This window comes from Oncorhynchus mykiss, chromosome 5 (assembly GCF_013265735.2).
Source record: "Oncorhynchus mykiss isolate Arlee chromosome 5, USDA_OmykA_1.1, whole genome shotgun sequence".
Taxonomy (NCBI): domain Eukaryota; kingdom Metazoa; phylum Chordata; class Actinopteri; order Salmoniformes; family Salmonidae; genus Oncorhynchus; species Oncorhynchus mykiss.
This window is the reverse complement of record NC_048569.1, coordinates 90,912,415-90,932,535: the sequence shown is the minus strand read 5'-3', so window position 1 is coordinate 90,932,535 and position 20,121 is coordinate 90,912,415. Positions and strand designations below refer to the sequence as shown.

Genomic DNA, 20,121 nt, shown 5'->3' with positions numbered 1-20,121 from the left:
AAAGAAACATAACGTATATTTTTTACAATATCAAAGCAGCCAGATAATATCTAGTAAAATGTCCTCGTGGTCCTTGCCAAGTATTTCAACTGCATCATCGTTACTGAGTGTCATAGATGTGTTCTTTGCATTCTACACATTGAGGCAGAAATATTGACCTTCAATTCTCATATGCAAGAAAAAGTTAAATGTAACATTGTTTGTTTTGTTTAGTTGGTAGGTCAGTGTTTCCCCTCCCCGCAATGTAGGTTTGATTGAATTCTAGTATTTTGGGTCAGTCCCTCTGGACAGTGGTTCTCTTCAGTGCTCCCTGGGGGCTGGAACTCTGTAGACAAACATTAACTTTGGGGTAGACACTCTATATTTATGTTCTACTCCTTCCATTTTTACTGCATCTACCATTTGATCAACATGAAATCATCTCTGACTCTGCTGTGTCTGGTGGTATGGGTGAATGTGGATGCTTCATCAGCTCAGACTGGTAAGGATGTGTTTCCTTCACTTTCTCACATGCTTGTAGTGCCCACATTGTGTTAGTATCCACCAATTGCTCTGTAAGACACTGACTAGACTGTACAAAGTGAGCAAACGTAACTGATGTGTTTACTTTGCTACGTTTAGATACTATTGTACATCATCATAGGGAAACAGCACATTACTCTTCTGATACGCAGGGAAAGTGATGACAATTTCTGCTTTCAATTCCATATTCACTTTTTATGTTTTTGACAGGACTTCAGGAATACAAACTCAGCAAAAAAAGAAACGTCCTCTCACTGTCCACTGCGTTTATTTTCAGTAAACTTAACGTGTAAATATTTGTATGAACATAACAAGATTCAACAACTGATATATAAACTGAACAAATTCCACAGACATGTGACTAACAAAAATGGAATAATGTGTCTGTGAACAAAGGGGAGTCAAAATCAAAAGTAACATTCAGTATCTGGTGTGGCCACCAGCTGCATTAAGTACTGCAGTGCATTTCCTCCTCATGGACTGCACCAGATTTGCCAGTTCTTGCTGTGAATTGTTACCCCACTCTTCCACCAAGGCACCTGCAAGTTCCAGGACATATCTGGGGGGAATTGCCCTAGATCCTACAGGTCCCAGACGTGCTCAATTCGATTGAGATCCGGGCTCTTTGCTGGCCATGGCAGAACACTGATATTCCTATCTTGCAGGAAATCACGCACAGAACGAGAAGTATGGCTGGTGGCATTGTCATGTTGGAGGGTCATGTCAGGATGAGCCTGCAGGAAGGGTACCACATGAGGGAGGAGGATGTCTTCCCTGTAACACACAGCGTTGAGATTGCCTGCAATGACACCAAACTCAGTCCGATGATGCTGTGACACACCGCCCCAGACCATGACGGACCCTCCACCTCCAAATCGATCCCGCTCCAGAGTACAGGCCTCGGTGTAACCGTCATTCCTTCAATGATAAACACGAATCCGAACATCACCCCTGGTGAGACAAAACCGCATCTTGTCAGTGAAGAGCACTTTTGCCAGTCCTGCCTGGTCCAACGACGGTGGGTTTGTGCCCATAGCCAACGTTTTTGCCGGTGATGTCTGGTGAGGTCCTGCCTTACAACAGGCCTTCAAGCCTTCAGGCCTTCCTCTTTCAGCCTATTGCGGACAGTCTAAGCACTGATGGAAGGATTGTGCGTTCCTGGTGTAATTTGGGCAGTTGTTGTTGCCATCCAACGTAAAGAGTAAATAATAAAACTCTGCAAAAAAAATCCCCTCCAAAAACCAACTCAGTGCCAAAATGGCAAGTGTGGTCTTTTGTGTGGTTCCTATCGGTCTGTATCAGTTTCTAGTGGTTTCTAGCAGTTTTTAGTGGTTTCTAGCGGTTACAAGCGAGCGAAGATGATAATGAACGTGATATCAACATAGAAGTATATTTTCTGGGTGATTTAAATATTGACTGGCTATCATCAAGCTGCCCACTCAGGAAAAAACTTCAAACTGTTACCAGTGCCTGCAATCTGGATTAGGTTGCCAGTCAACCTGCCAGGGTAGTTACAAACGGTACAGGATTTAAATCATCAACATGTATTGATCACATCTTTACTAACGCTGTAAATATATACTTTAAAGCAGTATCCTAATCCATAGGATGCAATGATCACAATATAATAGTCATATCTAGGATAACCACAGTTCCAAACGCTGGGCCTAATATAGTGTATGAAAGGTCATAAAACAAGTTTTGTAGTGATTCATATGTTGATGATGTAAAGAATATTTGCTGGTCTGTGGTGTGTAATGAGGAGCACTTAAAAAATAAAAGGAGAGCCGCACAATCTAGGAGCTCAGATGCAAAAATATTTATGTCCAACGTTTCAACAGACAAGCTGTCGTCATCATACCCTGACGTTGGACATATACCCTGATGAAGACAGCTTGTCTGTCATACCCTGATGAAGACAGCTTGTCTGTCATACCCTGATGAAGACAGCTTGTTTGTCATACCCTGATGAAGACAGCTTGTCTGTCATACCCTGATGAAGACAGCTTGTCTGTCATACCCTGACGTTGGACATATACCCTGATGAAGACAGCTTGTCTGTCATACCCTGATGAAGACAGCTTGTCTGTCATACCCTGATGAAGACAGCTTGTCTGTCATACCCTGATGAAGACAGCTTGTCTGTCAAATCGTTGGACATAAATATTTTTGCATCTGTTCTCATAGAGTGTACGGCTCTCCTTTAATTTTTAAGTGTTCCACTCCGCTAGCCGGCACCTCGCTGCACTTGATGCATTTATGTAACTACTTATTCCAGTTAGTAATAAGCATGCACCCATTAAGAAAATGACTGTAAAAACGATTACATCCCCTTGGATTGATGAGGAATTGAAAAAAATGTATGGTTGAGAGGGATGAGGCTAAATGTTTGGGAAATAAGTCTGGCTGCACAACCGATTGGCAAACGTACTGCAAATTAAGAGATCATGTGACTAAACTAAATAAATTAAAAACTACACAATGAAACAAAGATATAAAGAATATATAAAGAATGATAGTAAAACATTATGGAGCAACTTAAATTACATTTTTTGGGGGAAAAGCCAACTCTCTCCTTCATTCATTGAATCAGATGGCTCATTCATCACAAAGCCCACTGATATTGAAACCTACTTTAATGACCTTTTCATTGGCAAAGAAAAGCAAACTTAGGGATGACATTCCAGCAACAAACACTGGCACTACACATTCAAGTAGATCGGACCAAATTACAAAAGTACAAGAATTGTACTTTTGAATTTCGTAAAGTCAGTGTGGAAGAGGTGAAAAAATTATTTTTGTCTGTCGACAGTGACAAGCCACCGGGGTCTGACAATCTGGATGGAGAATTACTGAGGATAATAGCAGATGATATTGCCACATCTTCAATTTAAGCCTACTAGAGAGCGTGTGCCCTCAGGCCTGGAGGGAAGCTAAAGTAATCCCGCTACCCAAGAATATTAAAGCCCCCTTTACTGGCTCAAATAGCTGACCAATCAGCCTGTTACCAACCCTTAGTAAACTTCTGGAAATAATTGTGTTTGACCAGATGCAAACCTCGTCCACAGGCTATTGCACACATATAAGCCTGGGATATCAACCATTCAATGTTGGCCTTAGTGGGAGTGACCATAGAATTGTATGGGAATGACCTTACTGAATAAATTATTTGTTATCATGTCCTTTGACAGCAAAAAGTTAACACAGCCACAAAGTCATAAACTCCGCCCAGTTCCACAATTTCCCTTCTTCGAGTTTCAGTTTAAACCTAATACTAACCTTTACCACACTGCTCACCTTATGCCTAACCCTAACCAATTTTGACTTTGTGGTTTTGCTATCTAGTGGAAACCATTCCCCTAGCCTCAAGAGAGAGAAAAAACAACAAGCCCTAATTTCCAGCTAGTTAATTATCAAAGGACAGAGCTAGTTAATGGCTTCACACAGAAGAATAAAGACTACACACTTATAATCTTTGGTCGATTGTGGGGAAAACTATCCCAATAAGAGTTACAAACACAATCTCTTTACTGCCAAGACGTCTGACCGACTAATGCACAAGACACATGGGGGAAGTTCTTGTAGAGATGATTGGTTGGTAGATTAAGCCAATGAGTAATGCATTGGGAGATTATTTTATCATATTTGACATAGTGGGTTATGTCACATTGGACATTGGTGATTATTTCACACAGTTATGTCCCATTTATGAACCATTTATAAAGCATGACATACTGTTGTAGATTATTTGTAATACATTTATGTAGTGCTGATGAACGCATCATGAAGGCTGTATAAACTGATTGTCATTTGAAGCGGGACCATCTCGGTCAATGTAGTTAGTTGCACTTTGATAGTTCAAACATGCTGTGCTTCATCTGCAGAGTACTGTGGTAAGCCTGAGGGTGAAGGGAGGAGAATGCTGCCGATTCCTAATCAAGAACGTTATGAAAATGGGGACCAAGTGGAGTATGGATGTCTTGCAACTTGTAAGAACGGAGAGTGGGATAAGACCATCAAGGGCAAAGGTCAGTTTAAAGGGGCAATCTGCAGTTGCTACACCCATTGTTGGACTTCTAAATGAATTACATGTACCAAATGATTCTTGAAGAACATAACTTATAAATGACTCATGAGCTCAGTTCAACTGTCGCACCTCATCATAACCCAAAATATAAGATTGTTTTACTCCTTTGTTTGTAAACAAAGTAAATGTAAACAAACACTATATAGCCTCAATAGATGGTTCAAAGTATAATGTTGATATCATGGATGGTCTATCCTTGCATCTATAGCTATGTATGGATGCTCTTTCTTCTTGTGTGTTTAATGTCTATGGCATTACTATAGTACTGTAAACATTGAAGTGCTTATTGCGTTTACTACATTTCAGGGCTTGACATTAACTTTATTACCCACTTGTCCTTTGGAAAAGTAAGACAGATTTTTGACTTGTGTGAAAGCTCAAGTCCAAATTGTGTTGTATGATGCAAGAAGACACTTTGCAAAATGAAATTCATTAGTATCATTATTATTACCATACAGAGAATGAGACGAAAATGTAGAATACCATCTGTCTAGAGCTGGGTAATATTATTGTTGTTGTTATTGATATTGTTGCTAGATAGCAATGTAACTGATCTAACAGTGAATGTAATGTCCAACAAAAACTGTCCGTTGGTAGACCTGTATAGAGTATATATTCACTACAAACAGAACGCTCCACTCCGTTCCACTTGTACATCATCTCAATTACATTCTCTGTTTGTAAAGTGGTAGCATTTCCTTATTATTTAATGTTGAGAATATGTGCTAAACTCACAGAAAGCTGGAACTCCACTCTCTTTTTAAAAATAATTGTTTAAAAAACAGCTTTTCCCTCAATTACATATTGAATGTTGCTCTCTCTCGTGGAGCAACATCTCCCTTCACGTTTCATGCCCGTAACAAACCTGTTTGAGGACAAAATAATTGCTAAAACTGAGCAAATAACTCACACTACAGTGCATTCGGAAAGTATTCATACCCGTAGAATTTTTCCACATTTTGTTACGTTACAGCCTTATTCTAAAATGGTTTAAATAAATAAATCTACACGCAATACCGCACATTGACAAAGTGATAAGAGATTTCTAGAAATTTGGGAACATTTGTTTAAAACAAAAAACATTAATACCTTACTTACATATGAGACTTAAAATCCTTTTTCCATTGATCATCCTTGAGATGTTTCTACAACTTGATTGGAGTCCACCTGTGGTAAATTACATTTATTGTACATGATTTGGAAAGGCACACACCTTTCTAAATAAGGTCCCACTGTTGACAGTGCATGTCAGAGCAAAAACCAAGACATGTGTGTCCGTGAAGATCTGAGACAGGATTGTGTCGAGGCACAGATCTTGGGAAGGGTATCAAAAAATGTCTCGAGCATTGAAGCTCCCCAAGAATACAGTAGCCTCCACATTATTAAGTGGGATAATTTTGGAAAGACCAAGACTCTTCTTAGAGCTGGCCGCCCGGCCAAACTGAGTAATTGGGGGAGAAGGGCTTTGGTCGGGGAGGTGACCAAGAACCCGATGGTCAGTCTGACAGAGCTCCAAAGTTCATCTGTGGAGATGGGAGAACCTTCCAGAAGGACAAGGCACCTAAAGGACTTTTAGACCATGAGAAACAAGATTATGTGGTCTGATGAAACCAAGATTGAACTCTTTGGACTGAATACCAAGCGTCACATCTTGAGGAAACCTGTCATTGTGCGGTATTGGCACTATCCCTACGGCGAAGCATAGGACGGCAGCATCAAGCTGTGGGGGATGTTTTTCAGCGGCAGGGACTGGGAAACTAGTCAGGATCGAGGTAAAGAAGGAGACACCAGGCCTCCCGGGTGGCGCAGTGGTTAAGGGTACTGCAGCGCCAGCTGTGCCACCAGAGACTCTGGGTTCGCGCCCAGGCTCTGTCGTAACCGGCCGTGACTGGGAGGTCCGTGGGGCGATGCACAATTGGCCTAGCGTCGTCCGGGTTAGGGAGGGTTTGGCCGGTAGGGAAATCCTTGTCTCATCGCACACCAGTGACTCCTGTGGCGGGCCGGGCGCAGTGCGCGCTAACCAAGGTTGCCAGGTGCACAGTGTTGCCTCCGACACATTGGTGCGGCTGGCTTCCAGGTTGGATGGCGCTGTGTTAAGAAGCAGTGCGGCTTGGTTGGGTTGTTTATTGGAGTCCTCATGACTTTCAACCTTCGTCTCTTCCGAGCCCGTACGGGAGTTGTAGCGATGAGACAAGATAGTAGCTACGAAAGCAATTGGAAACCACGAAATTGGGGAGAAAAGGGGGTAAAAAAAAAATAATTAAAAAGAAGGAGAGACCTGAAAATAGCTGTGCAGCGACAAGAAGAATGGGAGAAACTCCCCAAATACAGGTGGGCCAAATACAAATAAAAGCTTGTAGTGTCATACCCAAGAAAACTCGATGCTGATGCCAGAGGCGCTTCAACGAAGTAAAGGGTCTGAATAATAATGTTTTTTTTTTAAACTATAAATGACTTAAACTTTTTTTAAACAAATTCTTATTTTCAATGACGGCCAAGGAACAGTTCAGGGGCAGAACGACTGATTTTTACCTTGTCAGCTCGGGGATTCAATCTTGCAACCTTTCGGTTACTAGTACCCACTAGGCAATGCTGCCGCCCCAAATTGTGAGAACAGTGCGCAACACATCACATCCGGAGGACACTTTGATTCAATTCTGATCTGAGTAATTGTTTGATGCTATTATTATTTTTTTTTTACTTGTCCATTTAAACAACTTAAGTCTATATTTTGCTTGCCTGACTATTTTGATTTTCACTTGTCCCCCCGTACAAGCTTTAATGTCGAACCTTGCAATTGGATTGATATTTCCACACAGAGTAACACATTACACTGTTTTTACAAGATGTGGTGGAAATGGAGGAGCCAAAAGAGTGTATGGAGGAGGGTATTTGTCCATGTCTGTGCTTCACTTGCAGATTACTGTAGTAAACCTGAGGGTGCAGACACCAGAATGCTGCTGATTCCTGACCGAGAGAGATATGAAAATGGGGACAAAATAGATTATGGATGCCTTAGCGGCCCAAACAAAGGCTCAAGAGGAAAAGCAACTTGCAAGAACGGAGAGTGGAGTAAGACAATCGAGTGTCAAGGTAAGTCTGTAGGACTGTATTTTAAAGTACAGAAAGTACCAGGTATTTACACGAACATATGGTAATTAGACAATTATTACCTATAAATAATTGATTAATTTGAACCCATACCATCTTGGTACAAGGTAGTTACCAGAAAAAAAATCTTCACATTTAAAAATTAATCAGGCAAGTCAGTTAAGAACAAATTCTTATTTAAAATGATGGCCTACCGGGGAACAGTGGGTTAGCTGCCTTGTTCAGGGGAACATTGGGTTAGCTGCCTTGTTCAGGGGAACAGTGGGTTAGCTGCCTTGTTCAGGGGAACAGTGGGTTAGCTGCCTTGTTCAGGGGAACAGTGGGTTAGCTGCCTTGTTCAGGGGAACAGTGGGTTAACTGCCTTGTTCAGGGGAACAGTGGGTTAGCTGCCTTGTTCAGGGGAACAGTGGGTTAGCTGCCTTGTTCAGGGGAACAGTGGGTTAGCTGCCTTGTTCAGGGGAACAGTGGGTTAGCTGCCTTGTTCAGGGGAACAGTGGGTTAGCTGCCTTGTTCAGGGGAACAGTGGGTTAGCTGCCTTGTTCAGGGGAACAGTGGGTTAGCTGCCTTGTTCAGGGGAACAGTGGGTTAGCTGCCTTGTTCAGGGGCAGAATGACAGATTGTTTACTTGTCAGCTCTGGGATTCGATCCAGCAACCTTTCAGTTACTGGCCCAACGCGCTAACCACTAGGCTATCTGCCGGCCCAATTATGTTTCAGTCCCATAAAAGAATGTAACGGTAAGTCAAGGGGGGCAAAGTACGACCCCCGGGCCGCATCCCTCTCCCGGGCCCTTTAATTAAATAAAAAAAAATGTTTTTATTCCTTTTGTCTCCCCAATTTCATGGTATCCAATTGGTAGTTATAGTCTTGTCCCATAGTTGCAACTCCTGTACGGACTCGGGAGAGACAAAGGTCGAGAGCCGCGCGTCCTCCGAAACACAACCCACTCAAGCCGCACTGCTTCTTGACACAATGTCCACTTAACCCGGAAGCCAGCTGCTCCAATGTGTCGGAAGAAACAGCGTACACTTGGCCATACTGTGTCAGCGTGCATGCGCCTGGCCCACCACAGGAGTCGCTAGAGCGAGATGGATCTCGGCATGCCAAACCCTCTCCTATCCTGGACGATGCTGGGCCAATTGTGCGATGCCTGATGCGTCTCCCAGACACTGCCAGTTGTGACACCTGGCCATACTGTGTCAGCGTGCATGGCCCAGGGACGGAAATATAATCAGGGTGGCAGATAGCCAAGTGGTTATTGCGTTGGGCCAGTAAACAAAAGGTTGCTTAAAACGATGTTTGGCTGAATCCTGAATATAGAAAATGAATGGTGAAGTTGTCTACGGATACGGTAGACTCCTCCTTTTCATTTACTTTCTGCTTGTCCAGAATAGTTGATTGACTTCCAGAAACACACACCCTCATTACAGTTTTAAAGGGAGAATTCACTGATTTGGCCTAATTTTTCATCAAAGCTCATTAGGAATTTTAGCACCTATGACTGAAGTCAAACGAGAGTTGACTTGGAGTTGTGGTTTGATGTGGATGTTTCTTGGGTGTGTCTTTGCCATTCAATCACAACAAACAAGGACAGAAGCTAGCCAGCTTGAGTTGAAACACTGTTGAAAGCAAGCTGGCAACATGTATCATACATGGCATCAGGTTTGCTAGATTATGAGCTAGCTAATGGTAGCTAGCAGGGATCAACCCTGTCTTCAGGTGCAATGTTAGCTATGCAAATCTTCCTCTCACATCACACGTTAGGTAGAGACTATGTATTTAACTAGTTATATCACAGCCATTTATCATAGTGGCATAGCCTATCAACTGATAGCATGTAGCATAACAAGCTATAAACAAAATGGAGCTAGCTACTTTACTTAACAACAACACACCAGTCTCTTGACGGTTGACAGCGCAAGTAGAAACTAGGCAGGTGTAACATTAATCCATATCCTGGCCATCTGCCACAACTTTATGGAAGCCCATCTCTAGAGTAGGTATTTCCCGAGCAAGGGCAAATACTAACCGCACATCTTGTCTGGCGAAGAAAGTTCAAGTGCAGTGGCCGAGTTCCCAGTTGTTTTGGTCGCACTGAAGTCGGAAAGTCTGAGATATACGAGTTCCAAGTTCCCATTTGTTTTGAACACACCATTAATTGTAATGCAAACCAAGCCCTCAAGAGAATCCTGATGCAGTCACATACCAAACACGTTTTGGACAAGACTGACTTCATTACCAAAATGATAGTATATACACTTCGTAGTCAATTTTGACACTAGAATTAATGTTTCTTACTCATATTGATGATATATAGGCCTTTTAATAGAGAAGCTGCTTCTAAAGGGCAGTTGACCTTTGAAAAAGCTTTTTGCTGAGAGGGATAAATATCAACTTTGCCTAACTTAGCGGGGTGAGCGCTTTTTTATTGTTGATTATTGCAGAATGCCCCTTTAAGACAGCAGGGAAACTCATCTCTTTGACTTCAAGCAAGATACTAATATAATGTTTTTCCGTAATTGTTTTGTCTCTCAGCAGCATTTGCTAAATGTGCATTGTCATTGCCACCAACAAGAGGAACCAGTTACACACCTGCTGACAGAAATCTGTTCTTGCCTGATGAAAGTGTAACGGTGACCTGTGCCTCAGGATTCTGGAACTCTTTCTCACGTCAGACTGAAAATACAATGACATGCAAAGAGGACGGAAAGTGGTCATCTTCTACAGATTGTGAACGTATGTTCATACTCAAATCAAAACACATTTTATTTGTCACATGATTGGTAAACAACAGGTGTAGGCTAACAGTGAAATGCTTACTTCCGGGTCATTTTTCAACAATGTAGATTTAAAGATAAAAAGTCAAATGAAAATAGAAAGTGACAAATGGAGTACAAAGTTAATAACAAATAACGATAAAACAAGTAAAAAATAACATGGCTCTATACAGGGAGCAATTGTACAAAGTCGATGTGCAGGTAAATGAGGTAGTTATGTCCACATAGGTAGAGGTAAAGTGACTAGGCAACAGGAGTGATAATACACAGTAGCAGCAGTATATTGTAGGTAGAGGTAAAGTGACTAGGCAACAGGAGTGATAATACACAATAACAGCAGTATACTGTAGGTAGAGGTAAAGTGACTAGGCAACAGGAGTGATAATACACAGTAACAGCAGTATACTGTAGGTAGAGGTAAAGTGACTAGGCAACAGGAGTGATAATACACAATAACAGCAGTATATGTGGTGAGTGTGAAAGTGTGTGTTATCACTTGAACTTGCGGTAGCAGAGAGAACAGTCTATGGCTTGGGCTGCCAGGTCTCTGACCTCCTCCCTATAGGCTGTCTCATCATCATCGGTGATCAGGCCTACCATCATGTGTCGTCACCAAACTTAATGATGGTGTTGGAGTTATGCGTGGCCACACAGTCTTGCGTGAATAGGGAGTACACGAGGGGACTAAGCACGCACCCGAGGGGCCCCGTGTTGAGGGTCAGTGTGGCAGATGTGTTCGCCAGTACCCGATCTGCCTTTTGCCTATCCCTTGGGTTATAATAGTTATTGGAGCTCAACCATCTGCCTCCTGTGTCTGCATATGAGTCTCGACTTGTGCCCTTATATTAATATGGTGTTGGTCCCTACCTTTGCTGCTATAACAGCCTCCACTCTTCTGTGAAGGTTTTCCACTAGATGTTGGAAAATTGCTGCAGGGTATTGCTTCCATTCAGCCACAAGAGCATTAATGAGGTCAGGCACTGATGTTGGGCGATTAGGTCTGGCTCGCAATCGGTATTCTCTGATTGAGAACCATACTTCGGTAGCCCTTTTTTCCACCTGTCTTTGTGGGAAGTTGACTTTGTTTCGGGCACATAGCCTTTAGCTTCACGGTTTGTTTTTGTAGTGTTTATTGTTTTGTTCGGTGTCATTTTTATTAATAAAATAAAATGTACGTTCACCACGCTGCACCTTGGTCCTCTTCTTACAACAGCCGTGACAGGTACTGTATTCTCATGGTACTGTATTATGTTACTGAATCATGGTACTGTATTATCATGGTATTGTATTATCATGCTACTGTATTGTCATGGTATTGTATTATCATGCTACTGTATTATCATGGTATTGTATTATCATGCTACTGTATTATCATGGTATTGTATTATCATGCTACTGTATTGTCATGGTATTGTATTATCATGGTACTGTATTATGGTATTGTTGTTATGGGGAGTGAATGAGGACCCAAAAGCGAACTAACTTAAACAGAGCTTCTTTAATAACCAAACATAGGTAGGCTCAGATAGACCGGCAGATTCCGACAGGACAGGACAAGGTTACAGCAAACATGACGATAGTCTGGCTCAGGCATGAAACACAACAAACAAGAATCCGACAAGGACAGGAACAGAAACAGAGAGAGATATAGGGACCTAATCAGAGGGAAAAAGGGAACAGGTGGGAAACGGGGTGAATGGGTAGTCAGAGGAAACAAGGAACAGCTGGGGGAAAGCGGGGGAGAAAAGGTAACCTAACAACGACCAGCAGAGGGAGACAGGGTGAAGGGAAAGGACAGAGACAAGACACAACATGACAGTACATGACAGTACCCCCCCACTCACCGAGCGCCTCCTGGCGCACTTGAGGAGGAAACCTGGCGGCAACGGAGGAAATCCTCGATCAGCGCACGGTCCAGCACGTCCCGAGAGGGAACCCAACTCCTCTCCTCAGGACCGTACCCCTCCCAATCTACGAGGTACTGGTGACCACGGCCCCGAGAACGCATGTCCAAAATTCTACGGACCGTGTAGATGGGTGCGCCCTCGACAAGGATGGGGGGGGGGGGGGGGGGGAAGACGAGCGGGGGCGCGAAGGACGGGCTTGATGCAGGAGACATGGAAGACCGGGTGGACGCGACGAAGGTATCGCGGAAGAAGAAGTCGAACTGCGACAGGATTAATGACCCGAGAAATACGGAACGGACCAATGAACCGCGGGGTCAACTTGCGAGAAGCCGTCTTAAGGGGAAGGTTCTGAGTGGAGAGCCAAACTCTCTGACCGCGACAATATCTAGGACTCTTAGTTCTACGCTTATTAGCAGCCCTCACAGTCTGCGTCCTATAACGGCAAAGTGCAGACCTGACCCTCTTCCAGGTGCGCTCGCAACGTTGGACAAAAGCCTGAGCGGAGGGGACGCTGGACTCGGCGAACTGAGATGAGAACAGCGGAGGCTGGTACCCGAGGCTACTCTGAAAAGGAGATAGCCCGGTCGCAGACGAAGGAAGCGAGTTGTGGGCGTATTCTGCCCAGGGGAGCTGTTCTGACCAAGACGCAGGGTTACGAAAAGAAAGACTGCGTAAGATGCGACCAATAGTCTGATTGGCCCGTTCTGCTTGACCGTTAGACTGGGGGTGAAAGCCGGAAGAGAGACTGACGGAAGCCCCAATCAAACGGCAAAACTCCCTCCAAAATTGAGACGTGAATTGCGGACCTCTGTCCGAAACGACGTCTGACGGAAGGCCATGAATTCTGAAAACATTCTCGATGATGATTTGTGCCGTCTCTTTAGCAGAAGGAAGCTTAGCAAGGGGAATGAAATGAGCCGCCTTAGAGAACCTATCGACAACCGTAAGAATAACAGTCTTCCCCGCTGACGAAGGCAGTCCGGTGACAAAATCTAAGGCGATGTGAGACCACGGTCGAGAGGGAATAGGAAGCGGCCTGAGACGGCCGGCAGGAGGAGAGTTACCGGACTTAGTCTGCGCGCAGACCGAACAAGCAGCCACGAAACGACGCGTGTCATGCTCCCGGGTGGGCCACCAAAAACGCTGGCGAATGGAAGCAAGCGTACCCCGAACGCCAGGGTGGCCGGCTAACTTGGCAGAGTGAGCCCACTGAAGAACGGCCAGACGAGTAGGAACGGGAACGAAAAGAAGGTTCCTAGGACAAGCGCGCGGCGACGGAGTGTGAGTGAGCGCTTGTTTTACCTGCCTCTCAATTCCCCAGACAGTCAACCCGACAACACGCCCCTCAGGGAGAATCCCCTCGGGGTCAGTGGAGGCTACTGAAGAACTGAAGAGACGAGACAAAGCATCAGGCTTGGTGTTCTTAGAGCCCGGACGATAAGAAATCACAAACTCGAAACGAGCGAAAAACAGCGCCCAACGCGCCTGACGCGCATTAAGTCGTTTGGCAGAACGGATGTACTCAAGGTTCCTATGGTCAGTCCAAACGACAAAAGGAACGGTCGCCCCCTCCAACCACTGTCGCCATTCGCCTAGGGCTAACCGGATGGCGAGCAGTTCGCGGTTACCCACATCATAGTTACGTTCCGACGGCGACAGGCGATGAGAAAAATACGCGCATGGGTGGACCTTGTCGTCAGAGAGGGAGCGCTGAGAAAGGATGGCTCCCACGCCCACCTCTGACGCGTCAACCTCGACAACGAACTGTCTAGAGACGTCAGGTGTAACAAGGATAGGAGCGGATGTAAAACGATTCTTGAGGAGATCAAAAGCTCCCTGGGCGGAAACGGACCACTTAAAGCACGTCTTGACAGAAGTAAGGGCTGTGAGAGGAGCTGCCACCTGACCGAAATTACGGATGAAACGACGATAGAAGTTCGCGAAGCCGAGAAAGCGCTGCAGCTCGACGCGTGACTTAGGGACGGGCCAATCAATGACAGCTTGGACCTTAGCGGGATCCATCTTAATGCCTTCAGCGGAAATAACAGAACCGAGAAATGTGACGGAGGAGGCATGAAAAGTGCACTTCTCAGCCTTCACAAAAAGACAATTCTCTAAAAGGCGCTGGAGGACACGTCGAACGTGCTGAACATGAATCTGGAGTGACGGTGAAAAAATCAGGATATCGTCAAGGTAAACGAAAACAAAGATGTTCAGCATGTCTCTCAGGACATCATTGACTAATGCCTGAAAGACAGCTGGAGCGTTAGCGAGGCCGAAAGGAAGAACCCGGTATTCAAAGTGCCCTAACGGAGTGTTAAACGCCGTCTTCCACTCGTCCCCCTCCCTGATGCGCACGAGATGGTAAGCGTTACGAAGGTCCAACTTAGTGAAAAACCTGGCTCCCTGCAGGATCTCGAAGGCTGAAGACATAAGAGGAAGCGGATAACGATTCTTCACTGTTATGTCATTCAGCCCTCGATAATCTATGCAGGGGCGCAGAGACCCGTCCTTCTTCTTGACAAAAAAAAAACCCCGCTCCGGCGGGAGAGGAGGAGGGGACTATGGTACCGGCGTCAAGAGCTACAGACAAATAATCTTCGAGAGCCTTACGTTCGGGAGCCGACAGAGAGTATAGTCTACCCCGGGGGGGGGTGGTTCCCGGAAGGAGATCAATACTACAATCATACTACCGGTGTGGAGGAAGAGAGGTGGCCCTGGACCGACTGAACACCGTGCGCAGATCGTGATATTCCTCCGGCACCCCTGTCAAATCACCAGGCTCCTCCTGTGAAGAAGAGACAGAGGAAACAGGAGGGATAGCAGACATTAAACATTTCACATGACAAGAGACGTTCCAGGAGAGGATAGAATTACTAGACCAATTAATGGAAGGATTATGACAAACTAGCCAGGGATGGCCCAAAACAACAGGTGTAAAAGGTGAACGAAAAATTAAAAAAGAAATGGTTTCACTATGATTACCAGAAACAGTGAGGGTTAAAGGTAGCGTCTCACGCTGAATCCTGGGGAGAGGACTACCATCCAGGGCGAACAAGGCCGTGGGCTCCCTTAACTGTCTGAGAGGAATGTCATGTTCCCGAGCCCAGGTCTCGTCCATAAAACAGCCCTCCGCCCCAGAGTCTATTAAGGCACTGCAGGAAGCTGACGAACCGGTCCAGCGTAGATGGACCGACAAGGTAGTGCAGGATCTTGAAGGAGAGACAGGAGTAGTAGCGCTCACCAGTAGCCCTCCGCTTACTGACGAGCTCTGGCCTTTTACTGGACATGAAGTGACAAAATGACCAGCGGAACCGCAATAGAGACAGAGGCGGTTGGTGATTCTCCGTTCCCTCTCCTTAGTCGAGATGCGGATACCTCCCAGCTGCATGGGCTCAGCACCCGAGCCGGCAGAGGAAGATGGTAGTGATGCGGAGAGGGAGGCGACGGAGAGCGCGAGCTCCTTTCCACGAGCTCGGTGACGAAGATCAACCCGTCGCTCAATGCGAATAGCGAGTTCAATCAAGGAATCCACGCTGGAAGGAACCTCCCGGGAGAGAATCTCATCCTTTACCTCTGCGCGGAAACCCTCCAGAAGACGAGCGAGCAAGGCCGGCTCGTTCCAGCCACTGGAGACAGCAAGAGTGCGAAACTCAATAGAGTAGTCTGTTATGGATCGATTGCCTTGACATAGGGAAGACAGGGCCCTGGAAGCCTCCTCCCCAAAAACAGATCGATCAAAAACCCGTATCATCTCCTCCTTAAAGTCCTGATACTGGTTAGTACACTCAGCCCTTGCCTCCCACATTGCCGTGCCCCACTCACGAGCCCGTCCAATAAGGAGAGATATGACGTAGGCGACACGAGCAGTGCTCCTGGAGTAAGTGTTGGGCTGGAGAGAAAACACAATATCACACTGGGTGAGGAACGAGCGGCATTCAGTGGGCTCCCCAGAGTAACACGGCGGGTTATTGATTCTGGGCTCCGGAGATTCGAAAGCCCTGGAAGTGGCCGGTGGATCGAGGCGGAGATGGTGAACCTGTTCTGTGAGGTTGGAGACTTGGGTGGCCAGGGTCTCAACGGCATGTCGAGCAGCAGACACTTCCTGCTCGTGTCTGCCTAGCATCGCTCCCTGGATCCCGACGGCTGAGTGGAGAGGATCCGAAGTCGCTGGGTCCATTCTTGGTCGGATTCTTCTGTTATGGGGAGTGAATGAGGACCCAAAAGCGAACTAACTTAAACAGAGCTTCTTTAATAACCAAACATAGGTAGGCTCAGATAGACCGGCAGATTCCGACAGGACAGGACAAGGTTACAGCAAACATGACGATAGTCTGGCTCAGGCATGAAACACAACAAACAAGAATCCGACAAGGACAGGAACAGAAACAGAGAGAGATATAGGGACCTAATCAGAGGGAAAAAGGGAACAGGTGGGAAACGGGGTGAATGGGTAGTCAGAGGAAACAAGGAACAGCTGGGGGAAAGCGGGGGAGAAAAGGTAACCTAACAACGACCAGCAGAGGGAGACAGGGTGAAGGGAAAGGACAGAGACAAGACACAACATGACAGTACATGACAATTGTATTATCATGCTACTGTATTGTCATGCTACTGTATTATCATGGTACTGTATTATCATGGTAGTGTATTATTATGCTACTGTATTGTCATGGTACTGTATTATCATGGTAGTGTATCATTGTAATGTATTTTCATGGTACGGTATTATGATCCCTGTTTAATCTAGCAAGCTGTCCTGATCCTCCTCCCATTACTAATGGAGATTTCACCAAGGAAAAGAGAGATGTTGAAGGTGTAATTACAGAGGTGTCCTACCAATGCAGCAGACAGTTTACACTGAGTTTCACAGGCAGCATCAGATGTCTGGATGGAAAATGGCCGAGCCCTCCAAAGTGTTTACGTATGTACATTATTTTCAACTGGTCTGAACATGGTGTTATATCTACATATCATAAAACACTTACTTGTGAAAATGGGAGTTGGACAACTCCACCACCAACATGCAAACGTAAGTATTGCTAACTGTTTGAAACTGATGCAGTAATTCAGTTTAGAGTAACTCTACTATGAACAGCACCTATTCAAACAGGGAAAAAATGATATTTAAATGGTCATTGAGATTAAAAGTTCCATATCATATAGTATTTTTCTCCCCTCACACAATCAGGAATCATTGTTAAGGCTTTGCTTGGTATTACAGAAATATCAATCTATGATTTACAGTTTGCTGTTTTTTTTACTATAATTCATTATAGTGTAGTATTCCTAGATATGATAATGGATGAGTTTCAGTGCATATTTACAGTATATATCACAAATTGCCCCAGTTACATTCTCTGAATATACTGTACATTGGCCATTGACTATGGTTCTAACCACACAGTCATTCTCTGCCACTTTTGTGTCTCTGGTAGATAACTGTAATTTGATAGTTCAAACATGTGGTGCTTCACCTACAGAGTACTGTGGTAAGCCTGAGGGTGCAGGGAAACAAATTCAGATTCTTGACCAAGAGCTAGAGAGATACGAAAATGGGAACCAAATAGACTATACATGCATTAACCCACACAAAGGCCCTGGAGGAACAGCAACTTGCAATAATGGAGAATGGCACATGCCAATTGAGTGTAAAGGTAAGCCTTACATCTATAAATACGTTTATTGTATTATCATGGTACTGTATCATTCTACAGTATTGTATTATCATGGTACTGTTTCATTGTAATTTATTTTCATGGTATTGTATTATCCTGCTATAGTGCCAATTTAATACAGTACCATAATACAATCACGATTATGCTACTGTATTGTCATGGTATTGTATTATCATGCTACTGTATTGTCATGGTATTGTATTATCATGGTATTGTATTATCATGCTACTGTATCATGGTACTATATTATCATGGTATTGTATTATTATGCTACTGTATTGTCATGGAATTGTATTATCATGCTACTGTATTGTTATGGTATTGTATTATCATGCTACTGTATTGTTATGGTATTGTATTATCATGCTACTGTATTGTCATGGTATTGTATTATCATGGTAGTGTATTATCATGCTACTGTATTGTCATGGTATTGTATTATCATGCTACTGTATTGTTATGGTATTGTATTATCATGGTATTGTATTATCATGCTACTGCATCATGGTACTGTATTATCATGGTATTGTATTATCATGCTACTGTATTGTTATGGTATTGTATTATCATGCTACTGTATTGTCATGGTATTGTATTATCATGGTATTGTATTATCATGGTATTGTATTATCATGCTACTGTATTGTCATGGTATTGTATTATCATGGTAGTGTATTATCATGGTATTGTATTATCATGCTACTGTATTGTTATGGTATTGTATTATCATGCTACTGTATCATGGTACTGTATTATCATGGTACTGTATTATCATGCTACTGTATTATCATGGTATTGTATTATCATGCTACTGTATTGTCATGGTGTTGTATTATCATGCTACTGTATTATCATGGTATTGTATTATCATGCTACTGTATTGTCATGGTATTGTATTATCATGCTACTGTATTGTCATGGTATTGTATTATCATGCTACTGTATTATCATGGTATTGTATTATCATGGCTACTGTATTTGTCATGGTATTGTATTATCATGGTACTGTATATTGTCATGCTACTGTATTATCATGGTACTGTATTATCATGGTAGTGTATTATTATGCTACTGTATTGTCATGGTACTGTATTATCATGGTAGTGTATCATTGTAATGTATTTTCATGGTACGGTATTATGATCCCTGTTTAATCTAGCAAGCTGTCCTGATCCTCCTCCCATTACTAATGGAGATTTCACCAAGGAAAAGAGAGATGTTGAAGGTGTAATTACAGAGGTGTCCTACCAATGCAGCAGACAGTTTACACTGAGTTTCACAGGCAGCATCAGATGTCTGGATGGAAAATGGCCGAGCCCTCCAAAGTGTTTACGTATGTACATTATTTTCAACTGGTCTGAACATGGTGTTATATCTACATATCATAAAACACTTACTTGTGAAAATGGGAGTTGGACAACTCCACCACCAACATGCAAACGTAAGTATTGCTAACTGTTTGAAACTGATGCAGTAATTCAGTTTAGAGTAACTCTACTATGAACAGCACCTATTCAAACAGGAAAAAATGATATTTAAATGGTCATTGAGATTAAAAGTTCCATATCATATAGTATTTTTCTCCCCTCACACAATCAGGAATCATTGTTAAGGCTTTGCTTGGTATTACAGAAATATCAATCTATGATTTACAGTTTGCTGTTTTTTTTACTATAATTCATTATAGTGTAGTATTCCTAGATATGATAATGGATGAGTTTCAGTGCATATTTACAGTATATATCACAAATTGCCCCAGTTACATTCTCTGAATATACTGTACATTGGCCATTGACTATGTTCTAACCACACAGTCATTCTCTGCCACTTTGTGTCTCTGGTAGATAACTGTAATTTGATAGTTCAAACATGCTGTGCTTCACCTACAGAGTACTGTGGTAAGCCTGAGGGCGCAGGGAGGAGAATGGAGATTCCTGACCAGTGCTGGAGAGATACGAAAATGGATCCAAATAGACTATACATGCATTAACCCATACAAAGGCCCCGGAGGAACAGCAACTTGCAAGAATGGAGAATGGC

At 43.7% G+C, this 20,121-nt stretch overlaps 1 protein-coding gene across 2 annotated transcripts; it reads left to right on the top strand.

Annotated features, from left to right (window-relative positions):
• Positions 1-274: 274 nt before the first annotated feature.
• Positions 275-20,107, top strand: LOC110524789 (complement factor H-like). Of its 2 annotated transcripts, XM_036978755.1 has the most exons (8): positions 275-481; positions 4,407-4,550; positions 7,529-7,702; positions 10,255-10,455; positions 17,154-17,435; positions 17,887-18,060; positions 19,241-19,414; positions 19,971-20,086. In XM_036978755.1, exons 1-8 carry the CDS (start codon positions 367-369, stop codon positions 20,069-20,071), a joined length of 1,365 nt encoding a protein of 454 aa, XP_036834650.1. In that variant the 5' UTR covers positions 275-366; the 3' UTR covers positions 20,072-20,086. The 2 variants fall into 2 exon arrangements, with proteins under 2 accessions (XP_036834650.1, XP_036834651.1); XM_036978756.1 differs by lacking the exons at positions 17,887-18,060; positions 19,241-19,414 and having other exon boundaries at positions 17,154-17,327; positions 19,971-20,107.
• Positions 20,108-20,121: the final 14 nt, after the last annotated feature.

Coding starts and splice junctions, on each gene's coding strand:
- LOC110524789 (XM_036978755.1), top strand. CDS start 367: ATGTTCTACTCCTTCCATTTTTACTGCATCTACCATTTGATCAACATG. Junction 7,703..10,254: donor TAAGACAATCGAGTGTCAAG/GTAAGTCTGTAG, acceptor TTTGTCTCTCAG/CAGCATTTGCTAAATGTGCA. Junction 17,436..17,886: donor TCCACCACCAACATGCAAAC/GTAAGTATTGCT, acceptor CTTCACCTACAG/AGTACTGTGGTAAGCCTGAG.